Below are 26,931 nucleotides of genomic sequence, written 5' to 3' on the forward strand. Positions count from 1 at the left end.
TGGTGGGTAGAGATGTGGCTTGAAGTCCTACCTCTGACACACATTGGTTGGTTGACTTGAGCAAGCAATCTCAGTGCTCTAAGTCACAGGTGTCAAACATGAGGCCCTGTGTATGTGACCCACAATAGTTTTGAATGCAGCAGAATCATATTGAAATGTGGTTCCTATTGGATTTTAATATATTGATTTATTAACCAAAAAAGAAATAAAGAAGCGCATGTGTTTAGTCTGCAGGGATCCTATGTGTGATTAGTGGCCCCATTTCCTATTTGATTTGACACCAATGCTCTAAGTCAGGACTTCTTAAACTTTTTCCACTCACGACCCCTTTTTGCCTGTGAAGCTTTACACAAACCCACCTTGAAACTGAGCGCATGTGCAGTACAAAGTGCGCATGTTGTATCCTCAGAACCAAGAATGCAATAAAGTGGAGTGACGCAACAGGGACAAGCACTCGGATTCATTCATTACGTGTTGGATTTTGAATTAATTTTAGGTTTTTGTGTTCAGAAACCTTTCACTGTTGCCAATTTTTTTGTGGCTCCCACATTCAGTATGCAATCCTTTGTGGGGTTGTGACCCACGGTTGAAGAAACTTTGCTTTAAGTAACTCTCTGAGACCATAATTTGCAGAGAACGTGCCCTCCTGTAAAGTCTCCTCATTTAAGAGTTCCCTGTATCACTGCAATCAGGCATCCAATCACCATCTCCTATCCTAATATTTCTATAGTGCTTTAAGATTTGCAAAGCCCTTTATATAGATTATTTCAATTGAATGTCACAAATGGGAACAACTGCTAACAACTTCTTTAAATAGGTTCTCCTTATAATTATCCTGAAAAGGAGGAAGCATGGCTAAGGAAAAACAAAATGTCTCTCTTTTCTCTAATGAGTAAATGCTTCCTTCAATTCAACTCAATTATGTAGCCCTACTATGTGCTAGGTGTTAGGCCAGATGCAAAATTAAGAGATGATGGTTTCTACCCTTTTGAAATTCCTACTGGGGAAAAAGGGCATCAAAGCATTTACCCCAACCTTAGCCCCCGGACCCCATTCTCTTCTACCTTGATGAGCCTCTCCATATCAGCCTCTAGGTTGACGATGGTCATCCTCTGCATGACAATGTCGATGATACGCCGTTCTAGGGACTGCCACTTTAACCTGGCAGCTTTGCTGAAGCTCTGGCTAGCCCCTTTCTTCTGGAACTTTTTCCTGAAGGGAAAGAGGTAAGAAGCTCATCACTACACAGATCTCAGCTCCTGCCACCCCTACCATCTTCTATCCACATCAAATACCCAAATGTTTCTTCCCCAAATGTGTGCTGGGGGAGTGAGGGTGGGGAGGGAGGAAGAATGAGAGGGTAAATAAAGAATTTATCAAGACCCTACTATACTCCAGTCAAGGGAATACAAAGTTTCTGATCTCAGGACACTTTAAAAAAAAAAGTTTTTAAACATATATGTAACTTATAAACTAACATAAATAAAACAAACATTTTTAAATAAAACAATAAAAAGGAGGCTGATACAGTTCTAGTGGATTTCTATTCTGACCGCATAGAAGAGCCCTGTGACCTCTTGCTCGGAAAGTCTCCCAGTCCCACAAATTGCAATGCTCTGAGCCACCCAGTCTGACCTGGCAGGACGGGTGCCGTTGACTGGGGTCGCTGGGTCCCCCAGAAAGTGGTTGATCTTTCTGTTCCATTGACGCACGATACTCGAGACTGACCGGGCTCCAGACTCTGCCTCGGATGATGTGGTGCTGGCTGACACTTCTGCCCCTGAGTCCAGCATGGGAGGCTTTGCCACTATCCGCCCTGCCACGCGCTCTGACATGGGTTTGGCCAGGCGTCGCAGAGCTGACACCTGAGGGGAAAAAGGAGACACCGTGAGCTTCTCATAATTCTTAGCTACCTAGAAACCCCATGCTGGGAGACTAGAAAAGGCCTCAGGGGACTGAGGCAGTCCAAAAAGCCTGGGTTCTGACACTGAGCCACGGGGATAGGTAGAATAATATTGAGAGCCTATGGAAACCATATGGGCATTTACCCAGATAAGGTCTAGAGCTCAGGGCAGAGAAGGAACTTGGAAAGTCTCTGTATTTGATATATAGTGAAAAATTAATGTGCAAATGATTTCCACTATAATATACAAATGAATATCTGCTATCTTTGAGTCAATTGCTCAGTCACTATGGGTAAGACACCTGCAGCCCTGCCCAGGATACCTAAGGATCCACAATAGGGAAGAACTGTTCCCAAAATCAAAAGGAACTGCCCTTCTAGACCCTGGAAAAATTGGGGAATAACCCCCTTTAGCAGCAGCCAGGCAAAGATGAAAGCTCTCTTAGTGGTGGTGGTGATGGTAGGTGGGAGGGAAGAGACAAGGGGGTAAATTCCAGGGGGATTCCTGCTCACTGGGATGAGCTCACCTCCTGAGTTTTCCTCCTCAACACCATCTCCTGCTGGCGCTTCTGAGATTCCAGAGCCCGGATCTGAAACTATAGGAGAGAATGGGGTCAGGATGAGACAATCTGCACTGCGGATCACTGGAGTGTTACAAGGAGTGGAATAAGGAGGTCCCTTCTCCATCTTTACTGGGAGAGAAACACAGAAGGCCAGCTGCATGGGGTGGGGGGCTACCATACCATTTGGTGAATTGCTTCCCTAATGAAAGGCATATTCACCACTCAGTTTGCACTTGTATGCAACAGAATCTTGACAAGAGAGCTAATCTCCATCCTTCCCTGGGGTCTGAGACTCATAGATTTGGTTTGCCTGTGAAGACGCCGTAATGGCTTTGAAGACATTATTAACTAGTTATGTGATATTAGAAAAGTCACTCTATAATTCTTTGGACTAAAGTTCTCTCCTCTGTAAAATGAGAGGGTTTCTAAAGACCCTTCCCATTTCCCATTCCTAAGTTTTATCATCCAGAATTGTCTCTGAAATCCTTTCATTCATCCATTTATTGAGCAACAACTGTATGTTAGCTCTGGGCAGGGCACTGGCAATTCAATGACAGATTCATCTGCCTTCAGGAAGCTTACTTTCTAATTCTTCTCAAACAGCCCAAAAATCTTCCCCAAGAGTTATTATTCCTGCAGCCAGCAGGGCACCTTCACTGAAATGACAGTTGCCCTTGGTCAGCAAGGGGAAGGACAGAGGTCCTCACATAAACATAAATCAGCCAGAAGGAACTACAGAAATCCAAATGAGAATTTCCCCTATGAAAGAGCCAGTAATCCAGATTTTGCTTGAAGACAGTCTATTTGAAACAGCTCTAATAATAGTCAGGAAGTTTTGCCTCCTATCAAACTGAGATTTTCATCCTCCCACTCCTCATTCTGCCCCCTGGGGCTTCCTTCCCATGACAGTCCTTCAATAGAAGGCAGTTACCCCACACCTCCAAGTCTTCTCTTCTCCCCGCTACTTCCCATATGGCATCCTAGTTACCCATTTCTGGATGCTCTCATCTTTATCAATAATCAGGGCTAAGAGGTCCTTATTTGATCAACAAAGTCCCATTCTCATTTTTATAAAAGGGGAAACTGAACCACACTGACAGTTTCTTATTATTTGTCTAGTGCTTTAGAGTTTATAGAGTGCTTTCATTCATATCATCCGATGCTCACTACTACCCTATGGGATAGGTAGAGATTCTAGGGCTAATTGGTACTTTAGAGTTCACCTTGTTGAAATTTTATAAATGAGTCAACCAAATCCCAGTGGGATAATAAGTGACTACATATCCAAGATCACTCGGGTCCCATAGTAGCAAAGCCAAGATTTAATGACAGGACTTGACTCCCTGAACAACATTTGAACCTAAATAAGGATCTGTTAGGTATAATGCTATGAATTAGGGTTATTTCTACTCAACAGAAAATATAGCTAATTGAGTCATTTCCTCATGGCTCCTTTTAAACTCCCAATACTGAAAACTTGTTTGCTCATCTTTCTGTCTTCCTAGAACAAAAGCAGAGATGTCTCTGCTCACCAGGGCCAATCCTGAGCACTAGCTGCCTCTGAATGCACAAGGACTGAAGGCAATAGGGACTGAACAGGAAAAACTCAAGAAGGATGCTCTGTGCATATGAACTGGGGGAAAGAATGGTAGGGGAAGAAAAGCGGTATTCCCCCTCACCTCCTGACGCCGTTGCTCCTTCTTTAGCTGTGCTATCTCCCGGTTCCTCTTGGTTTCTACCAGCCGCCTCCGCTGCTGCTCCTCCCTCATTTGCTTCATCAGAGCCACCTGTGGAAGGGTGACAAAGCATTAGCATGAAGAGTTAGTCTAAAAGACAAGGAGACACCCACAAATGGAATGCCCCCAAAGCAACCGGAATGTCCCTTTCATGGCTCATCAGGAACCATTTTAATTGAGGGGGTCACACACAGAGGGACCACAAGGGAAAGTAGTGGTCAAGTAGTGGTCAAGAACTACTGTTTCAGACAACATAGACATATCTAGGTTCTTGGCTAGGAAAAGAAGGCACAATTTTTTTTTCTAAAGATCCACCAGCACCTCGAGCACCCTGAAAGAGGCCTCCTTTGTCCAGCCCAAGTTATGGATGGCTCTGAATACAGACCCAGGGAATTCCTCTTCCTGCTCAAGCACACATTTCTCCAGCTTCATGCAGAAACAGCCAAGGAGGTCTCCTGGCACATCATTAACAACTTGCAGAAACGTGGATGCGATGTTGCAGAGCCGGAAGAGATGACTACAGAGTCCAAGTGACCAGCTATCATATGCCAAAGGTAGCTAACTTGTCTCCCCTTTGGATTCTGACTCAGTACCAGGCCACACATAGGACGATTTAGTGAACTACCTTATGCTGAGCAGCTGTTGTGACAGCTCCATGATGAGTGAGGAGGCACTGGTTTGTCATAGGGATTTGGAAACCTGCCCTAAAACTGATATACAGCCACAACACACCATCTGAGATGTATGGGAACATCTGGTTGGTATGGATGAGCGACTAAACTCTCATTTAGGTTGAAACAAAAGTATTTTCTCAGGACCTCAAGCTCAGGGCCTGAAACAGTGTTTATGGTCCAAGAACAGCTGGACACCAAAGTGATGGAATGCTAGGACATGTGTGTTTGGATGAGTTTGAAACTTTTAAATAAAATTTGGAACTCCTGGTGTTTTATATAAAAATGCAATAGCCAAGATTATTGTGAGGAAACAAGATGTTTGAGGCTTTGTTTTTCAGCCTTCTTAGGAAATCTGCCTCGTATGCAGGTTTCACAGGTAGCAGACACAGTTTGGAAAGTAATGAGGCTGCTAACAATGTCCCAGATACTAAATTTAGAGGATGACTGGGTCATAAGCCATGAGCCAAGGTCTCTGGGAGTGTAGGTACAGACAAAACTGTTCATGGAATCCCTGTGATCAGCAGGAGGATCTTTTATTGACCATGGCACCCCTGTGATCAGCAGGACTTCTTCTTGCTTGTCACAGACTCCTTCTATTGGGACAAGAAAATCCTTGGAGTACTAGGAGAGCCAATAGACTCTTGTTCTCCCTCTTTCTGTCTCTGTCTTTCTCTCTCTCTCTCAAATATACATTTGCAGGCAAATTTTATTTTAAGTAGAACTGGAAAACTGTATTGACAACATTCAAAACATCCTAATCTGGGGCATCATAGGCAGACACTGTGTTTCTCTCTAGCGGGACAGATCAGGGTGTTGACCTTAGCCATGCTGAGGTCATATTGCTTATTTGATGTGATGCTTGATGACTGACATCAATAATAAATGCCAGTTTTTTTGTCCTTGGTCTTCAGGGAAAGCTTAGTGGTTAAGGAAAATGATAATGGCAGAGGGAACAAGCTTGTTTCTTCTAGGCACTTTTCCAAGGATATCTGGGTTGTGATCAAAGTCAAAGTGTCTTAGGTTTTGGGAAGTTCTACTTTTTGTGACTATGTACACTTTTCAAAATTGTCGTCTTTTTTTTTTTTTTAAAAGCTTTTAATTTTCAAAACATATGCATGGATAATTTTTCAACATTCACCCTTGCATAGCCTTGTGTTTCAGATTTTCCCCTCCTTAGATGGCAAGCAATCCAATATATATTATACATGTTAAAAGATAGGTTAAATCCAATACAACATTGTCTTCTTGACCTTCAAGTATTATGACCTGGGGGCAAGGAGGAACCATTTCCTTCTTTGCTTTAGTTGACATCTGGGGGTAAAGAATCTCTCATTCTGTGATTCTCACAGGTGTACAATTCCAACAGCTGCTCAAACCTCATGTATGGGACTTCACCTCCAAAGAGAATCACCAATCAGTGAATGCACCGATCAGGTTGAAAATGGGGGTTTCTGGAGGCTTATCTTACTAGAGCTTGCACAAGTGTAGACAACAGAATTTAAGCTTGTCTACTACACAATAGACCTTTAATAAATGTTGCCGGTTGGAATCAGCAATAGCACTAACAGATCTATAGCCTAAGGAAATTAAAGAAGAGGGGAAAGGTCCTATTTGTGTAAAAATATTTATAACAAATCTTTTTGAGGTGGCAAAGAATTGGAAATTGTGGTGATGCTCATCGATTAGGGAATGGCTGAATAAGTTGTGATGTAATGGAATACTCTTGTGCCATAAGAAATGACAAGGAGGATGATTTCAGAAAAACCTGGGAAGACTTATATGAATTGACACAAAGGCAACAGAACAAGGAGAACACTGAATACAGTAACAGCAACATTATAAAGATTTAGCTATTCTGCTCAAAACAATGATCCATTCTCAAAAAGGGGGCTGAGAGGGGAGGCAGAGAGAAGAGTCAGCAGTCAAAGATGAACAAATAGGGGACAGAAAGTGGAAAGTGTGGACCCAGACAGAAGGACAGCAACAGCCGACCCAGCACATAAAGAGACCAGAGCACTCTGAAGCTGAAGTAAACCCTTCTTTGGAGAGGAAGCCTCTCACTGCAGCAAGGGTCAGTGTTAGCCTGGACCACGGTCAGCCTGGTGCTGTCAGGTCCTGAGGACTGGGGTGACCGTTGGCCCCAGACCCTCAGCAGTTGCTAGATCAACCCGCTCAACCCAGCCTACTGCATTTGGAACCAAAAGGAAAGGTAAAAAATTGGGGGGTAGTGCAATAAACAGGCAGATGCAATTTTGGTGAAATGCAAACCAGCATGAAAACAAGCTTCATCTACCATTCCTCGCTTCCATGGGGTGTGTCCCCCCTTGTTCCCTGCGCCCTACTTACCTTGGCCTTCTTCATCTCCGCCACCTCGGCCTGAAGCTTCTTCAGCTCCCTCTCGTACCGGGACTGGTTCTTCAGCAGCCGTGCATGCTCTTTCTGGGCCGCCTGCAGCTTCTGTAGGTCCCGATTCATCTCCCGTAGGCGCTTCTCATAATCCGCCTTGATCTTGTTGGCTTTCTCCTCTGTGTAGCACTCCATGGTGCCTGGGGCAGAAAGAGCGCAGGGGCCGAGATGTCAGAACCAGAGCCCGGGGGCTCAGGGCAAAGGCAGGGCAGTATCATGGAGGACTGGCCCATTCTTCTGGTCAGAGCCCACCCAATACTAGCGATATTAGGTGGGCTCTGTCTGAGAATGGGACAATTACAAGGGGCTTAGCTCCTAGGGGAGGAGGCATATAAAAACGGGTAACAAGAATGAAACCCCTTTAAGGCAGGGACCAGAACCTTGGGCAGGTGGTTCAGGTGTGTGCATGGGCACGTATACATACTGAGGTTCTGGAGCACCCGGTCCCGCTCCAGCTGGGTGTCCCGGATCTTGTTCTGTAACAGGATCAGCTTTTCCTCATACTGGTGCTTCAGCGTCTGCAGCCGGCGCTGGCTGTTCTCCAGTTCATCAATCAGCTTCTGCTTGATCTCAATCTCACAGGTCAAGTCTGCCAGGTCAGCTTGGAAGTTCACCTCTGTGGGTAAGGGTGATGAGGGCACAGGGGTGCGGTGAGGAAAGGAGGGGGAGACACAGAGAAGAAGGCAATTAATTGGCACAATGGATAAACTTTGGACGTGGGACTCGGAAAACCCGAGTTCAAAACTGGCCTCAGATACTTTCTGTCTGCCTCGGTCTGCAAAATGAGAATAATAAAACCCCCTCCTCAGGTTGTTGTGAGGATGAAATGAGATATTTGTAAAGAGTTTCACAAACCTTAAAAGGGAGATATACATTTTAGCTATTATTGTTAGAAATGTAGGATCCTTCCTAGAGTCAGCAACTTGTAGGAAATAGGTCAATCCAAATGAGTGCCGTCTTACAGAACTTACTCTGTAGTCTAACAGGCCAGATCTGGGCCTTAGGACTGGGGCCTTTTCATAGGCCTGATGTTAAAGACTCCATTCTTTTAGCCATACTCCATAATCCTTAAGTCCAGAGGAAGCTCTCCAGTTGCCCGGGATGTCAGGGAGGCGATTCCCGTGAGGATGAAGATTGGACTCAGAGAGTACTCATTCTACAGAAAGCTGACTGGAGACTTCCCTTACCATAATCATCAATTTTTAACCTTGAACCTGAAGGGTCCCTGAGTTCTCCAGGAGATCCAGATGCCATCTCTGGGGACCAGACTATGAGATAAACTTTGCTTTTCCCTCTCTAACTTTAGAACAAGAACTGGAGAGAACATTGTACACAGAAACAAGAACATTATGTGATGATCAACTGTGATAGATTAGGTTCTTTTCAACAATGAGGTGATAGAAGGCAATTCCAGTAGATTCATGGGGAGAACCATCTGTATCCAGAGAGAGAACTATGGAGACGGAGTGTGGGTCACAACATAGTATTTTCACCTTTTTTGTTGCTTTTGTTTGCTAGCTTCTGTTTTCTTTCTAATTTTGTTTTCTGTTTTGATCTGATTTTTCTTGTGCCGCATGATAAATGTGCTAATTTGTTTAGAAAAACTGCACATGTTTAACCTATATTGGATTACTCACTAGGGAGGAGATGGAGAGAAAAAAAATGGAATACAAGGTTTTGCAAAGGTGAATGTTGAAAACTATCTTTGCATGTTTCTTGAAAAATAAAAACCTATTATTAAAAATTATTTTTAAAGTTAAAAAATAAAGAAAAAGAAATTACAAAACGTCACACCCGGGGCAGCTAGGTGGCGCAGTGGATAGAGCACCAGCCTTGAAGCCAGGAGGACCTGAGTCCAAATCTGGCCTCAGACACTCAACACTTCCTAGCTGAGTGACCCTGGGCAAGTCACCTAACCCCAATTGCCTCAGCAAAAAATAAAATAAAATAAAAAATAAATAAAACGTCACACCCTCACTCAATAAACTCCAAGCTCCTTACCTACCTCCAGGATCAAATTCAAAATCCTGTTTGGCGTTCAAAGCCCACTCTAATGTAGTGACACATTTTCCTCAACCAGACACACAGTAGTTCTTAATAAATGCTTACTGCCTCACTGACTCTACTCCTCTACCTCATTTCTTTTTGAGGAGAAAGGGGAACATGAGGGGTTCTTTAGCCTTTGTTTTCAGGAAAAGGAAGCATGTCAGTGTCTCACCAGTGGCCTTTGCAGGCCCTTCTCCAGTCCTCAATAATGTCTCCAATCTTCCCACAGTCCTTCCTATTTCCAGCCATGGAGGTCAACTCACCCTTCTCCTCAGGATCCGAGTCTGAATCCACCAGGCTCTCCTCACTGCCCGAATCTTCATCCTCATCTTCCCGTCCTTCCTCTTCCTCACAACCACTTTCATCCCGATCCTCCTCTTCCTCCTGGGCATCAAGCACCATGATGGAGCCCTTCCTAGCTGTGTACCCTTCCAAGGTTTAGGAGACCCCCCCACAAGGACTGGGTGAGTTCCCATGAAGGGCGAGCTGCCCAGTGACTGAGGGATGGGACTAAGCTCATGAGCGTGTACATACATGCACATATGTAGTATAAGAGGCAGAAAGAGTGGATACATAGCACTACAGCTGGAACTATGATCCTTCCTCTGCCTCCATGGGGGACCCTTTATGTATATATGGAGCCCTTCTTTGGGGTTACACTGGGGAGAGGGGGAAATACCTTCACCCAGCAAACCACCAGTAAACCCACAGTGAGACTAATTCAAGGAAGGGAGAGTTATTGGCTCTGAATGCTACGGGTGCTTTCACCTATGACTCTCTTCTGCCCCTTCTTACTTAGATTGATGGTGGACCCCAGAGGAGTCACAAGTCAGAGTACCCAGGGGAAGGGACCCGCCCATACCTCCTCAGCTTCATTCTCATCCGTCTCTTCTCCATTCTCCTGCTGTAACTTTGCTCTCTTTTTAAAGGCCTCCTTCTCTGGGCTGCCCACAGGTAGGGATGGAGGTAGAGTATCAGGTTATTGAAGTCTGCCTCACAGAATCCTAGATTAACAGCTGGAAGGGGTCTGAGAGGCCTTTTCATTCCACCACCTCATTATAGTGGCAGAAAGCTAAGCTCAGAGATACTAAATAAGTCGCTAGTATAATTCTAGGGATGAAATTTGAATCCAGTTCTTTCTAGCCCCAGGGCTGGTACTTTATTTGCTATGCCATGCTCCTGCTCCAGCAGGTAAGGGTCACAGGGCAGAAAGGAGGTGGGGAGTGGCAGGAGAAAAACATCCCTACCTGACCTTGGGACATGGAATGATGTCACCCCAAGTACAGGAGACATGGTGGGGAGGTCAGCCAGCAATTGTCTTCATTTCTCAACTGAGCTTATTTTTTGACTTTAACCCAGGCAGTTCATAATAGACAGCTAATTAATCCCTATTTTCCTCCAAACCAAAGATCATAAGACTGGGCGAGGCGACCTTTGCGCACAAGTGATTGAATGACTCCCCAAGATAGCAGAGCAATGGAGCTTAGCAACCAGCCACTAGTAGTCTCCTCCTCAGACCCAGATTCAAGAGTGTCGATGTCTCACGGGGAGGGAGTCCCAACCCCATGAGAAAACTGACCCCAGGTCTTTCACCTACCCCTCACCTCCCATCAATTATATTGTCAGATGGGGTTAAAGCTGCTTCACCTTTTTCTCCGTTGCCTGGTCTCCTTTTTCTTTAGCCTTTCCAAGTCCTGCTTAGCCTTACGGATCACCTCTGAGGCCTCTGTTTCCATGGAAATCGATGAGCTGCTCATCAAAGTTCCTTGGCTTTGGGAACCACTTATGGGGTAGGAAGACCGCAATGAGGTCCGTGAGAGGGTACGGCGGAGAGACTCGTTCATTGCTTCACTCTCGAGAAGCTTTGTGCTGAAGAGGAAGAGAGGGAGGAGGGAGGAGGTTGGCCAGAAGTCGTCCCTGATTCCTACCAGAGCCCACCCTGGATCTTCCCATCCCTGCTGCTCACCGAAGCTCCTCAATCTCTCGGATATAATTCTGGATTAGAGTACCAATGGCCTCATTGCCATCTCCTGGTGGGGAACAGGGGAAAAAAAAAAAGATGTCTCATGATAATGGTAACAATCCTAGCAACAATAATACTGTGGGATGAGCCATTTTAAAAAATGTGGATTTTGGTGATTTATCTAGAGGTAGCTCAGGTGGGCAAAGACTCAACAACGGTGGACATAGAGACATTATAAGCCTTCATTGTAAAGGAAAAGAAACAGAAGAGAAAGTTGCTCTGAAAGCTGTCATATGCCAGCTGCTATGAGAAACAGAGAATGAAATGAGGCAAATCTCCAAGAATTGGATGAGGTCTAATGGTTCCTTGCAAGCCACAAAGGAGTATGAACGTGGTAATTTAACCACCGGGACCTGGGCTGTCGTTAGCAGAAAATATACCGAGAGGGTCATAAAGTAGTGAAAGGCCCAAAGAAACCTATGGATGAGATAATTAAAAGTTAAGAAGCGACTTAATATACCATAAACGGGTTTTTTCTTTTTATTTTCTGTTCTGTTTGGTGATACACTGCTTACTAATTTATATTTAAAGAGGAACTCATAATTTGTTCTGTTGTAATAAGTGCTTATCTTTCCCTTCATAAAGGCTGGTAAACATAGGTTAGCATATACCCGAGAACCTTAGATTTCCATGCCCAAACCACTGTGACTGCTAACTTATCCAAGGAGAAAAAAAGGAATTGCTACTCCCACAGTAACAGTGCAAGGAAAGAAAGCATTGTACAAAAGATGGAGGAGGAAATGAATAAACTTTCTCGATGAAAGTAAGTTTGCATTAAGAATCAGGTCATCAACAAGCCAACAAGCATTTATTAAGCATCTACTACATGCCACATACTGGGGGGTACAAAGAAAGGAATAAAAAAACAACCCCTTCCCACAAGTCCAGCATTGATTATGAGGAAAGTCACCACTCTTCTTCCCTGGTCATATTAAATCTAAGAAACCACGTTCAGGATTGGGCTGAACGATGAGGTCATTGAGGAAGCTGGAATGCTTTTCCTCCCTTGAGATCTTTAAGCAAACCCTGGCTGCTGGCTGTCAGGTGGGATATAAAGGAAATCCTTTTTCAGGCCTAGCTTAGACTCGATGGCCTCTGAAGTCCCTTGCAAACCTGATCCTGTGTAACTGTTCTAGCCTGAAAGAAGAAAAGACTGAAGGGGAATGTGAATCTCCAATGGTGTGTGAAGGGGCTCGGATTTGTTTTACTTGGGGGGGGGGGGGGAGAGGGATGCAGAGTGGGCCCAGCAACACAGTAAAGGAAAAGTTCCTAAAATAAGAGTGGACTCACTTCCCTCGAGATGTTCAAGCAGAAGCTGAATGACCCCACCCCCTACTGGGGATTCTAAAGGGATTCCTGCCCAGGTATGGGAGGAGTATGGTCACTAATGACCTCTGAGTGCCCTTGTGACACTAAGAATCTGTGCCAAGACCTGAAAGCTCCGGGACCCAGGTAGTCACATTAGAAGCCCACCCTTCTAAAGCACTTTAACAAGCATTAACTTGTTTGGTTCTGAGAACCATCCACTGAGACGGACGAGGTGGAAGTCATCATCTCCATTTTGCAAAATGAAGACATAAACACTGAATAGTCGAGTGATTTGTCCAAGACTGGACAGCTCTTGGGAAGAGAAATGGGACTGGGGTCCAGGACCTCGGCCGGGCTTAGGCTGCGGGTCTGGGCTGGGTGGTTAAACATGGTGGACAGGAGCCTATGCTCCTTCCCAGTTCATTGGACAATCTATTAAAGATACATCAGGCATCAGGCTGGGGATACAGAAGAACAGTAAGTTATATACACACATACATACATATATACAGACACATAAACACAAATATACACATATATACATATGCACAGAGATAGAGTGATATATATATGTGTATGCACACATACAGAGATATAAAGTAATATATGTAGTTACACATATGTAATGTGTGTATATGCTCTCTTCTGCTCAAATTTATAAATAGTGTACAAATTAGGTATATACAATACCATACAAATTATGTATTATAACATGAACATGTTTCTATGTACAGAGCCATACAATGTGATACATGATCTATATACACATATATATAATCACTTATATAATTGCACATGTGTATGTATGCGTACATTGAGCAGAGAGAGAACATTAAGACTGAGGGTCTTCTAGGAGTTAAGCTGATCCTTGAATCCTAGGGGAGGTGAGGAAGGAGTGTACCCCAAGTGTAGGGCAGTCACCGGCTTAATGACAGAAGATGGCATGGTGAAACTGGGGGAAAGAAAGGAGATATGGCTGGAAGAGAGAGTGTATAAAGGAGAAGAATATGAAATACATTTGAAGAGAGAGCTAGAACAAAACTGTGGGAAGTCTGCCAAGGGCTAGGCAATGGGCATTAAGAGTTTGCCATCAAGATGGTAACCAGTTTAGACCAGAATAACCTGCCACTGCGAGGGCAAAAGGAGGAAAGAATGGGATCTAAGGGCTTTCTGACGGACAACGCAGCTCAGCATCCTTCCCCAGCACTCACCAGCCTTGGCGAGGAGCAGGTTGGCCTCCTGGCTCATGAGTTGGGTGACTCGGTTGTTGATGGCATCAATGGCTTCCTGCATGGCTTTCACCCGCATTCGCAGTGTGCCATTCTCCTTCTGCAGCATGGCATTCTCCCGGAACAGGTCACTGTAGCCCTCTGAGCCATCCTCCCTAGTCACTCGCTTACCCTAGAAGAAGGGCATTTGGGCAGGGGTCACATGAGACTCGGCAGAAAGGAAAGGCTGAGGATCTCCTCTACTTAACCACTGTTCCTTCTTCCTAAACGGCCTCCTTGACCACCACTGTCAGACTAGTCTATTTAAAATTTAGCTATGATCACATTATCTCCTTTTTGAAAATAAACAAACAAACAAAAAATAGACAGAAGGTAGTTTACAGGTCAACAGAGATAAGCGGGCCAGCTTTGGGGAATAACATGCCATATTTAGCACATTAAAAAAAAAACTGATGTACACAATGAAATTTGAGGGTGTATATGTATGTGTCTGTATACACATGCACATATGTAAAAAAAAAAAAAACAACACACATAAATATACACACAAGTATTAAATATGTATTTGAATACAGAAATATTTGGATATTTTTTAAATATAGAAAAATTAAGGTTTGTCAAGTTCAAAACAAAACAAAAAAATTAAATAAGCAACAAAATACCAAAAAATTTTTAAAGTAAGACTTTGTATGGTTTTTTGAACATAGAAAAATTCAGGTTTGTTAAGTTCAAAACAACAATAAAATTTAAACAAACAAATGAATTTTTAAAAAACCTTTCTTAAAAGATCACCTATGGGGGCAGTCAGGTGACGAAGTGGAGAGAGCACCAGCCCTGAAGTCAGGAAGACCCAGGTTCAAATGTGACCTCAGACACTTAACGCTTCCTAGCTGTGTGACCCTGAGCAAGTCACTTAACCCCAATTGCCTCAGCCAAAAAAACCCAAAAAACAAAAACCACCTTCTATGGCTCCTTATCACAACAGGTAGGTGAAACAGTGGATACCATACTGGTCTGAAGTCAAAAAGACTCTTCCTGAATTCAAATTCAGACTCAGACACTAGCTGTCATCTGCTTCTTCACCACTCCAGTATCTTTGCCAAGAAGACCCCAAGCGGGGTGGCAAAGAATCAGACGTGATTGATTGAAATGACTGAACAACATAGCTCCTGTAGCTTATCCAAGAAAAATAAAGGGTCCAAATTCCTTATCCTAGTAGTGGAGGCTTTTTATAAACTGGCCCTTTTCCCTTTCTAGCCTTATCTCCTATCAATGCTCTACAAACCCCCCACATTCCTGTGAAACTAAACCCCAACCGGATACTACTGTTTCTGTTCATCCTATTCCCTCTTTATGAAATGTCTATTCTCCCTGATCCACTTCTGTCCCTTGTGCATCTCCATCAATCACAATCTGAGCCACCTTCTAACATCCAGTGTAATTCTGCCTTCTGTATGAAGCCTTTTGGATTGCCCTGACCATAAGAGTCTCTTGCTTCTGATTTTGTATGGCATGCTGAGCTCATGACACTGATCCTATCTACTGGGGGTTACTTTCATTACCTATCCTATGTCTCCTCCATTATTGTAAGCTCCTTGAGGGCAGAGGCCGTGTCTTCTTGATCTCTGTGCACTGTTCCCTAACATTGTAGTTCGCATACAGAAGGCATAAAATGGTGATGAATGAAGGAAAGAAAAGGAGAGGAGGAAGCTGAAAAGCTGGAGGGTGAAACTGGTCCCACTAGACCTAACTCCCTGGCTGGAGGCGGATGATGCAGCCTGAGGAGCTACTGATGGGCACTGCTGAGCTAACTGCTCAGGGCTCCATCTAAAGAAGAGGAGCTCATTCTATTCCTTAGGCAAAGAGTACCCCCCTCACTCACCGCCTTGTACTCCATCAACTCCATCTGCAGGCGGGCGATCTCTGCCCGAAGGGCACTGATCTGCTGGCTGGTCTTATCCTGGTTCACAACCACCTTGTTCTTGATGTTGCGGGCCCGATTGGCGTACTTGAGAGTATTCAGGGTCTCCATAAAGTCCCGATCCGAAGGGCTCACACAAGCAATCATGATTGTCTGGCTGGTGGGGAAGGAGAGGAGATGGGGTTCAGAGACCCCCACAGGAAAGGTCACATGTGAGCTAGGTCTATACTTTCTCAATGCTACCTCAGGGACATTCAGCACAAATTTCAAGATTTCTATTCCAACAACACATGATTACAATTGACTTAGCTAAAGAGGTCAGTGCTTTATTTTTTAGGAAATAAATAATATTTAATTAATAATTAATGGAAATAATATTCCCATTAATATCTTGTTTTAGCTTTACAAACTCACTGTGAGTTAAAAAAGGGAAAGGCTGTGCTCTCTCCATTGTACACATACAACAAGGCGGTATGGGAAACAGAACTCGGTTCTGGAAGACTGAGTGCGATCCTGCTTCAGACAAATGAGTAAGCCTGGGCAAGTCATTTAATCTCTTAATGCCTCAAATTATTCTGTTATATGGGAATGATTAAAAACACCTACCTCACAGAATTGCTGTGAAGCTTGAATTTGATATAAAATAATCAGTAAACCCTAAAGCACTATATCAATATTAGTTATAATGATTATTATTAAAAGGTAATTAACAATATTGATGATAATGGTAATACACATGGGAAAATTGACACTTGGCCAAAGTAAATAATTTGTTCAAGATCATTTAACAGCCCGAGTTTTCTGATTCCCCGAGTGGGAACTCTTTACGCTCAGTACAAGCAGTTGTACTGACTGGGATCTGACAGTGTGGACAGTAACCCTCCCCAAAAGTGGTTGTTCTGGTTACCTGTTACCCCCGAGGGAGTCCTGGAGGAGCCGGGTGAGCTTGGAGTCCCGATAGGGCACGTGCACGGCCTTCTTGCTCTGGTCTCCCAGGGCACTGATCACATTCCCCAAGGCCAACTGCAAAAAAGGGACCCTAGCCTTCAGCAGGTACACCCTCTCCAGTGCCATGTCCCCCTAGCCTTTCCACCACCTTCACTGCCCCCCTTCTCCTAAGCTCCAAGACTGGAGGATGGACTGGTTGTCATTACTCTGCTATAATCAAAGTCAGGGACAACACTAAGGAGAAAGACAGGAGAAGGGGAACAGAGACCAAAAATGGGCACAAGAGAAGGAATTAAAGATCTCTGCTCTTGCTAGACGGGGGAAGAGCCTCCGTACCAGGCCACAATTGATAGAGATGCCCTCCTTGGCCCTCTCGCCCGTGGCCCCCGTCCGTTTCAGCCGTTCGGAGCCTGCCAGATCGACGAAGTGAAACTTGGCCGTGAGCGTCTCGTACTCGTTGGTGGGGGTCGCACCATCAGCAAGGCCGGGCACCTCACCATTCACCTACAGGAAAAGTGGGTATTGCTGAAAACCCCAAAACGCTTTCCTCCAACCCCTGTGGGCTGTGGTTCCCCGGGATGTCTGATCACTCAGCTGGGACAGAGGACAGAACCCCAATGTGTCCCCAAGTGGAACAGAACCCCATTGACTTGGGGTCAATAAGGCTTAAAGTCACAAATAAGGGGCTCAGAGATCATATGGTCCAGCCCTCTTAATTTACAGAGGAGAAACTGAAGCTCATTTAGGTTAAGGGATTTGTCCAAGATTTATAGTGAAGGCAAAGCCAGGTTCTGAATCCGAGCTCCTGACTCCAAATCCAGCACTGCTTCCCGGCCCGCCCTCCCCGGGACTTTCAGAAGGACAGCCTGGTTCTCGCCACCGCTCATCCCCTCAGCCAACTAGTCCGTATGCCCCGGGGCTGCTTACCAGGTCGGACTGGGCACAGACACGCATCTGGCACAGCTGGATGGTGAAGATGGCATGAGAGCGGGAGCTCTGCACATTCATCTGGGTGCTGGCCGTGGTCCGGGACAAAGCACCTTGCTTCAGACACTGGATCAGCTGCAGAGAGAGGGAATGGGCAGTGCGGACCCTCCCAGGAAATGCAGATGGCCACAGGGACACGGTATTCTGGTCCCCGAATTTTGTGTCTCCCTCCCTTCTAATAGTTAATAAAAATTAGCTAGCAGGTAGGTGGCTTTTAGGTTTGCATGGCCAGTCTCATGGAATCCTCACAACACTGGAAAGCGGGGACCCATATTTAGTACTACAGAGGAGCACACTGAGGCAGACAGACTCGATGACTGGCCCGGGCTCACACAGCCAGTAAGCATCCCAAGGCTACATCAGAACTCTGGCCTTCCTGACCCCAGACTCAGCTACCAAACTGCCTTTCCCTACCTCTTCTTGGGAATTGATGAGCCGGGAGGTGACCCCTGTGGTGTAGATGCCTCCATTGGCGTCTTCGTGGATCTTGATGTTGGATTTTCGGTGGCGGGAGTCGGGATCTCGGGTGCTGTCAAACAGGTCTAGGATCTCCTCGTTGTAGAGCTGGACACAAGAAGAGGCGAGGGCGGGTTATTATCCAGAGATCAGTGGGGGACTCAGTGACCACTCCCACCCCAACTTTTCTCTCCCATAAAAACTGAGTGGGGGAGTTAGAGGCAACTTTCTGTTCTCTTGGTTGAGCTATTGTTTTCTCTTCCTTCTTATTCATGGTTTAAGAGATGGCTCTAGGAGAGAAACACTTAGTAATAGAGGTGATATAAAAAAAAAATCAAAATTATATTTAAAAAAAAATTAGCATTTACTGGTACTCATCTCTTAAATCTCAGAGACCAAAGTTCAGACTCTCTCTGAGCACATGTGAACATGCTCTTTTTTCTCTTCATAGACCTGGTTGGAGGATAGGGTGGAAATTAAAGCTGGGAGAAGTCAAGGCTTGATTTGTGGGCAGTGGGGGTCATAGCAGGCCTGACCTGCCGCCCCACAGGCCTGCCTTTGTTTGGAGGCCTACATTGTCCTGCCTTCTAGGGTAGTTCAGCCGGCTTGGAAGATCCCCCGAACCTCGAGGAAGCTCTGCCAGGGACAGTACCACCTGCTAAGGGCAGGGACATCCCCCAGCCAGGATCTGGGAGCCAAAAGGCAGACAGGTGGGCCCTGGAGGAGAAGGCACAGGAGGAAGGAGACAGCCGAGGGCCACAGCCGCTGGGTTCCTGCCTCTGGGAACTCACGGCCTGGATATCCGAGGCTTTGATGCTCCTCAAAGGGGCGGAAATATCAAGGCAGGAAAGGGAACAGGAACAGGAAAGGACTGACTGGGCTGTGGGTGCCATTAACGCCTCGGTCCTCCTGGTCTGTCTGTCCACTAAACAGACAGGCCAGACTCATTTTCCTTCAAGGGCAGCATCCCAACCCTGGCTCTGGCCTTGGTGCAGCCTTCCCAGGAGCTGCAGGGTCCCCTCCCTCTGGACATTTCCCTGGCAACGAGGCTGGCGAAGGAAAAGCAGAGGGAGGGAAACAAAAGACAGATCCACTGAATCTGAAAAGCAGTTCTGCTCCCCAAAGGGCAGCGCAGCCACGCTCTTGTGTAAGGGCACCTAGGAGACAGGAGCAGACCCAGGAGGGAGCAATTAACCAGTGGCTCCGGAGAGAAGGACCAAAGGCAGGCAGGGCTGTTTTCCGCTCTGGCTTCCCCGGCTTTCTGTTCTCTCTAAGGCTGAAATGCAAGTGGAGCCAGAGCCCAAGGGAGGGTTTGTGGAGCTCAAACCCAGTCTCCAGTGGGGGGAGTAGGGAGGAGCCAGGCCTGCGGGGGGGAGGGGGGCTTCCAGAAGGGGCAGCAGCCCTTCTATCTTGTGGAGGGCACACACTCAGACTGGCGACCGTTCATTACTACAGGGCCCCAGCATGGGCCCCAGGGAGGCCAGAACCAGACTAAAGGTAACACTGAAATATTCAACAAAAGAAATAAAAAATATTCAAACATGAATAACATCAACAAGTGGTTTTCTAAATCACATGTGGCCCAGGAGGTTCTTGACTATGGTGAGTGGTCCCAAATTCTATTTGAATTGGACACGGCTGATCTAACCCAATACCCTCCTGGGCTTTTACAGATGAGGAAACTGAGGCAGGAGAAACTTCAGTGTTAACCTCAGGTGCACAGCTCTTCCCTCCCGGTCCCCTCGGGGGCAGCCCCTCTTTCTGGCTGGGGAGGACTACAGGGATCCCGAGATGCCTTGTGGGAATTAGTCAGTGGCCCTATAAACCTTCCACCTCTGCCAAGAAACTATATCTTGTTTCCCTCCAGAAGAAGCTGCCTTTTTCAGGCCATAGTGAGATGGGCAGAGAATAAAATATTCAGGACGGGAAAAGGTCAGAAAAGCACCTGCTGTCAGGAGACTAAGTCTGGTTCATGTCAGATCTAGAGAAACTGCAGCAGAGTAAGCAAGAGGCCAAAAAGCTAAGGGATACTAGAAGTCAGATCTGGGGAAACTAAGGCAGGGCAAGCAAAAAGCAAAAAGACAATCTAAGGGGAGCACCTCTGGAACTGGCTACATCCTTCCTGTGGTGAGTGACATTCCCTCCTCTCCTGACAGAGCCTGTCCAAAGCGATGGTGCAGCACTGACCAGGGAACCCCTCCATGTAGAGCACCCCAGGAAAGAGGGCATTGACTTTGCCCAGAAAATGAAAAGCTGACATTTCAGTGTTGTTTTAAGTCTAAGAGAGTGGTCTCTTGAGCACAGCCCCACGAGGCCGGCGGTACAGCTGTTCCTGGGGTTGCTCCCCATTTTATAGAGAAGGAAAAAGGGTTCAGAGAGTAAATGACTCGCCCTCTTCTGCAGAGGGCGGGATGTCGGTTTTCACCCCGGTCACACCCTCTGTTGGCCGTCTCCTGGGAGGCCTGGGTTGGGAATTTAAACATCTCACTTTCACTAATCCCGATGGAAACCAGTGGAGAAAAGCGGAGTCATGGGGGAGTGAGGACTAGGACTCGCCATGGGGGAGTGAGGACTAGGACTCGCGCTCTCTGACTGCCCAGGCTAAGTGCGGGCAGGACCTGGCTTCAGAACCGGCCCCTCCTGCACTGGCTGATGGGCGGTTCTGACGGAGCTTTAATTCTCCCACCCAGGGGAAGCTCATGGCCCAGAGGGGACAGAGGAAGAGAATGCTGGGTTCACATTAATTTCTGGCCTCCTGGGACTGCCCTAAGCCCAGGCAAAGTGCTCCTCGGGGTCACTGACTCGACTAGACTATACATCTTTGCTTGTTTCCACAACCTCCGTCCCCTACATTCCCCCAGGCTCGCTGGGAGCACCAACCATAGCTCTCCCAACAAGAACCTCAACGCAGCTCAGATCCACGCCACTAATTACACTCAGGCTGTGCCCCCAGGGCAGAGCTGGGAGCCAGGCTTTCCCTTTATCCCCTATACTCTACCCCTCCTGCTCCAAAATGGGAAAATAAGCCAGGAAAAATAACAAGATTCCCTGTGCGGCCCCAGAGAAAACACCTAGTTGTGTTCCAGAAGACGACGGGAATCGCAGAGTCAGAGCGGGAACTTGGAGGCCATTTAAGCCAACTTTGCCCTCAGCCCCGGGTCACCGCTGAGGGTCTGAGATCTCCTGGGCCCCAGACGCCTCGGGATGTGAGTAGGAGCGCCAGGAGTGTGGCTCCACCGTGCTCTGACACCTCCCGACACAAGGGGGCCGGGCCCTCTCCCCATCTTCTCGCCATACCTCCAGAAACTGTGCGCTGACTTTGAACTCGGGCCCGGGAACTCCCTGCTCCTGAGCCCGTCTCTTGCGTTCGGCAATGCCCCCAAAGAGGTGGGCTATGGCCCTCGGGATGATACCATGTTCCTCCTCCGAGGTGCTCATGTCGAAGCCGGTGCCCATGGTGTATGTCTTCCCAGCTCCTGTCTGTGGGGGAGAGGTTAGAACAGGGGCTAACTCTTCAATGTATTCTTCTGAAGGAGCCGGAGCCAGTGAGTCCTAAGGGGAGAATTCTGGTACCTCCCCAGACCTCACATGTGTCCTTCTTCCCAGCTCACCAAGGTCCCCAAAAAGACTTTTCTGATTTCTCTCCTTTAAGACCCTCCTCTCCTCTAATTTATAAGAAATCAAGCCAATCTCCAATTGATAAATGGTCAAAGGAGAGGAACAGACACATTTCAAGTGATGAAATTGAAACTATTTCTAGCCACATGAAAAGATGCTCCAAGTCATTATTAATCAGAGAAATGCAAATTAAGACAACGCTGAGATACCACTACACACCTGTCAGAGTGGCTAGAATGACAGGGAAAGATAATGCGCAATGTTGAAGGGGATGTGGGAAAACTGGGACACTGATGCATTGTTGGTGGAGTTGTGAAAGAATCCAGCCATTCTGGAGAGCGATCTGGAACTAGGCCCAAAAAGTTATCAAACTGTGCATACCCTTGGACCCAGCAGTGCTACTACTGGGCTTATATCCCAAAGAGAATTAAAGACCCTCCTCTTTCCCGAACGACTTTTCTGATTGATTTCATACCCTCCAGAGAAATCCTTAGATGCTGCATAATCCATATAATTTTGTAACTGGCATTTCAGAAGCTATCTTACATGGTTCTCATCTACCTGGGAGCCGGCCTGGGGAGGAGGGAGCCCTTACCTGTCCGTAGGCCAGCACTGTGGCATTGTAGCCCTCAAAGCATCCCTCGATGAGCTTGCCCACACAAGCTGTGTAGATTTGCTCTTGCCAGGTGTCCAGGTCAAAGACAAAGTCATAGGTGAAGGCCTTGTCCTTCCCCAGCAGCACCTGGGGCTCCCCAGGAGTCACCGAGGTGCAGATATGACAGCCCTCAATCTTCTCCTTGGAAAGCTGGGGCCGGATCCTGCTCAAGAAGAGAGAAGGAGATAAAGGGGAGAGAGAAAGAAGAGAGACAGAGGAAGGAAGGAAGGGGAGAGAGAGAGAAATGGGAGGAAAGAAAAGAGAGGGTGTCCTGGTCAGGCTCAGTCCAGAAGGAAAGGAGGGTGCTAATTCCCTTTCACTCCAGACTTTTTTAGAACTAACATGTCCTTCATCTCATAGGAGTGGAGTCAACACTCCAAGAAAGGAAGTACAGAAGAAATGCCATCTCTAGTAGGCCATGGTATTAGGACAGGAGCAGCAACCGTGGCCAAGAGCCCCTGGCAGCTGCCCATCATGCTCCCCAGCTGCACCTCACTTCCTGTAGGCACCGAATGTTCCCTCGTTCCCAGAAGGCCTCAGCCCAGGACCCCAGAGCCGGGGGGAGGCACAAGCCCAGGGAGAGAGTCGGGTCATCTCTGGGAGAGATGGCCAAGGAGACAGTCACAGGCCAGGAAATGTCTGAGGAGTCCCAGGGAAGAGCAAGGTCCTCTGAGAGGGACCACAGGCCAGACGTACAAAGCTGGGCCAAGTCCAAGGGGCTAGCAGCATGAGCCCAAAAGCAAGGGGGTGGAATGGCTAAACAAGCATCCATCTGGCGTGAGCCTGGAGAGAGCCCCGGACAGAGCTCCTTCCTCCTGGGTCCTCCTCCCTCCCTTTCTCACTGGCTCCAAAGCAGCTGGCACCATAGTGAGATCCCCATGGCAACTGAGTGCAGTTACCACTCAGGGGGTGGGCAAGAGGAAGCACCCCCCCAGAATGAATCAAAGAGGGGGCAAATCAGGCTCTGCCACCCATCAGCTCATGCAAACCCTCCTGCCTGCTCTGGTCCCTCACAATGAGCTGCCTGTCAGGCTTCCTCATCCTAAGCCAACATTTTAGTGAGAAGATGAAAAGAATGGGAGGGGGACCCAGTGGAGCTTGGACTTGGAGCTCCAGGGCCTTGGAAGACAAGCCAGCAGCTCTCTTCTGTCTGACCCAGACCTTTGTGGTAAGAAATCTTTTTTTTTTTATTTTTTTATTTTTTTTTTATTTTATTATTTAATGTTTATTTTGTTTTATAATTATAACATTTTTTTTGACAGTACATATATATGCATGGGTAATTTTTTACAACATTATCCCTTGCACTTACTTCTGTTCAGATTTTTTCCCTTCCTCCCCCAACCCTCTCCCCCAGATGGCAGGCAATCTTATACATGTTAAATATATTACTATATATTCTAGATACAATATATGTGTGTAGAACCGAATTTTTTGTTGCACAGGAAGAATTGGATTCAAAAGGTAAAAATAACAGTTTACACTCATTTCCCAGTGTTCCTTTTCTGGATGTAGCTGATTCTGTCCATCACTGATCAGTTGGAATTGGATTAGCTCTTCTCTATGTTGAAGAAATCCACTTCCATCAGCATACATCCTCGTACAGTATCATTGTTGAAGTGTATAGCGATCTTCTGGTTCTGCTCGTTTCACTCAGCATCAGTTGATGTAAGTCTCTCCAAGCCTCTCTGTATTTCTCCTGTTGGTCATTTCTTACAGAACAATAATATTCCATAACATTCATATATCATAATTTACCCAACCATTCTCCAATTGATGGACATCCATTCATCTTCCAGCTTCTAGCCACTATGAAAAGGGCTGCCACAAACATTTTGGCACATACAAGTCCCTTTCCCTTCTTTAGTATTTCCTTGGGGTATAAGCCCAGTAGTAGTATGGCTGGGTCAAAGGGTATGCACAGTTTGATGACTTTTTGGGCATAATTCCAGATTGCTCTCCAGAATGGCTGGATTCTTTCACAACTCCACCAACAATGCATCAGTGTCCCAGTTTTCCCACAGCCCCTCCAACATTCATCATTATTTCTTCCTGTCATCTTAGCCAATCTGACAGGTGTGTAATGATACCTCAGAGTTGTCTTAATTTGCTCAATAATGATTTGGAACACTCTTTCATATGAGTGGAAATAGTTTTAATTTCATCATCTGAAAATTGTTCATATCCTTTGACCATTTATCAACTGGAGAATGGCTTGATTTCTTATAAATTAAAGTCAATTCTCTGTATATTTTGGAGATGAGGCCTTTATCAGAACCTTTAACTGTAAAAATGTTTTCCCAATTTGTTACTTCCCTTCTAATCTTGTTTGCATTAGTTTTGTTTGTGCAGAAACTTTTTAATTTGATGTAATCAAAATTGTCTATTTTGTGATCAATAATGGTCTCTAGTACCAGGTAGATCGAAAACTGAGAAAGAAAACTATAGACCAATTTCCTTAATGAATATTGATGCTAAAATCTTAAATAAGATATTAGCAAATAGACTTCAGAAAATCATCCCCAGGATAATACACTATGACCAAGTGGGATTTATACCAGGAATGCAGGGCTGGTTTAATATTAGGAAAACTATTAGTATAATTGACCATATTAATAATCAAATTAATAAAAACCATATGATCATCTCAATAGATGCAGAAAAGGCATTTGATAAAATCCAACATCCATTCCTACTAAAAACGCTTGAGAGTATAGGAATAAATGGACTATTCCTTAAAATAATAAGGAGCATATATTTAAAACCTTCAGTAAACATCATATGTAATGGTGATAAACTAGAACCTTTCCCTGTAAGATCAGGAGTGAAACAAGGTTGCCCACTATCACCATTACTATTCAATATAGTACTAGAAACTCTAGCCTTGGCAATAAGAGCCGAGAAAGAGATCCAAGGAATTAGAGTAGGAAGTGAAGAAATCAAATTGTCACTTTTCGCAGATGACATGATGGTATACTTAGAGAACCCCAAAGACTCTGCTAAAAAGCTATTAGAAATAATTCAGAATTTTAGCAAAGTCGCGGGATACAAAATAAATCCACATAAATCCTCAGGATTTTTATACATTACCAACACAATCCAACAGCAAGAGATACAAAGAGAAATTCCATTCAAAATAACAGTCGATAGTATCAAATATTTGGGAATATATCTACCAAAGGAGAGTCAGGAATTATATGAGCAAAATTACAAAACACTTGCCACAAAAATAAAGTCAGATTTAAATAATTGGAAAGACATTCAATGTTCTTGGATAGGCCGAGCGAATATAATAAAGATGACAATACTCCCCAAACTAATCTATTTATTTAGTGCTATACCAATTAGACTCCCAAGGAACTATTTTAATGACCTAGAAAAAATAACAACAAAATTCATATGGAAGAATAAAAGGTCGAGAATTGCAAGGGAACTAATGAAAAAAAAGTCAGAGGAAGGTGGTCTAAGTGTACCTGATTTAAAGCTATATTATAAAGCAACAGTCACCAAAACCATTTGGTATTGGCTAAGAAATAGACTAGTTGATCAGTGGCATAGGTTAGGTTCACAGGACAAGATAGTGAATAAAAATAGCAATCTAATCTTTGACAAACCCAAAGATCCCAAATTTTGGGATAAGAATTCATTATTTGACAAAAACTGCTGGGAAAACTGGAAATTAGTATGGCAGAAACTAGGCCTGGACCCACATTTAACACCACATACGAAGATTAGATCAAAATGGGTCCAAGATTTAGGCATAAAGAACGAAATCATAAATAAATTGGAGGAACATGGGATGGTTTACCTCTCAGACTTGTGGAGGAGGAAGGAGTTTGTGTCCAAGGGAGAACTAGAGACCATTATTGATCACAAAATAGAACATTTTGATTACACCAAATTAAAAAGTTTCTGCACAAACAAAACTAATGCAAACAAGATTAGAAGGGAAGTAACAAATTGGGAAAACATTTTTACAGTTAAAGGTTCTGATAAAGGCCTCATCTCCAAAATATACAGAGAATTGACTTTAATTTACAAGAAATCAAGCCATTCTCCAATTGATAAATGGTCAAAGGATATGAACAGACAATTTTCAGATGATGAAATTAAAACTATTTCCACTCATATGAAAGAGTGTTCCAAATCACTATTGATCAGAGAAATGCAAATTAAGACAACTCTGAGGTATCATTACACACCTGTCAGATTGGTTAAGATGACAGGAACAAATAACGATGAATGTTGGAGGGGCTGTGGGAAAACTGGGACACTGATGCATTGTTGGTGGAGTTGTGAAAGAATCCAACCATTCTGGAGAGCAATCTGGAATTATGCCCAAAAAGTTATCAAAATGTGCATACCCTTTGACCCAGCCATACTACTACTGGGCTTATACCCCAAGGAACTACTAGAGAAGGGAAAGGGTCCTGTATGTGCCAAAATGTTTGTGGCAGC

The 26,931-nt window shown here is 45.2% G+C and overlaps 1 protein-coding gene across 2 annotated transcripts in view; it reads right to left on the minus strand.

Annotated features, from left to right (window-relative positions):
- The window catches only part of KIF21B (kinesin family member 21B), a 62,748-nt gene that overhangs the window by 19,739 nt on the left and 16,078 nt on the right, over window positions 1–26,931 (minus strand). For both annotated transcript variants that reach the window (XM_074308738.1, XM_074308737.1), the window contains exons 2-19: window positions 22,414–22,636; window positions 21,498–21,680; window positions 18,159–18,308; window positions 17,685–17,819; window positions 17,094–17,261; window positions 16,717–16,832; window positions 15,771–15,966; window positions 13,871–14,060; window positions 11,295–11,358; window positions 10,976–11,197; window positions 10,191–10,272; window positions 9,592–9,712; window positions 7,707–7,898; window positions 7,223–7,422; window positions 4,146–4,253; window positions 2,431–2,499; window positions 1,636–1,865; window positions 1,065–1,212 (exon numbers count right to left, since the gene is read on the minus strand). In XM_074308738.1, the coding sequence (XP_074164839.1) occupies window positions 1,065–1,212; window positions 1,636–1,865; window positions 2,431–2,499; window positions 4,146–4,253; window positions 7,223–7,422; window positions 7,707–7,898; window positions 9,592–9,712; window positions 10,191–10,272; window positions 10,976–11,197; window positions 11,295–11,358; window positions 13,871–14,060; window positions 15,771–15,966; window positions 16,717–16,832; window positions 17,094–17,261; window positions 17,685–17,819; window positions 18,159–18,308; window positions 21,498–21,680; window positions 22,414–22,636 (2,797 nt within the window). The remainder of the gene's footprint in view (window positions 1–1,064; window positions 1,213–1,635; window positions 1,866–2,430; window positions 2,500–4,145; window positions 4,254–7,222; window positions 7,423–7,706; window positions 7,899–9,591; window positions 9,713–10,190; window positions 10,273–10,975; window positions 11,198–11,294; window positions 11,359–13,870; window positions 14,061–15,770; window positions 15,967–16,716; window positions 16,833–17,093; window positions 17,262–17,684; window positions 17,820–18,158; window positions 18,309–21,497; window positions 21,681–22,413; window positions 22,637–26,931) is intronic.

This window comes from Sminthopsis crassicaudata, chromosome 4 (genome assembly GCF_048593235.1).
Source record: "Sminthopsis crassicaudata isolate SCR6 chromosome 4, ASM4859323v1, whole genome shotgun sequence".
Classification (NCBI taxonomy): Eukaryota; Metazoa; Chordata; class Mammalia; order Dasyuromorphia; family Dasyuridae; genus Sminthopsis; species Sminthopsis crassicaudata.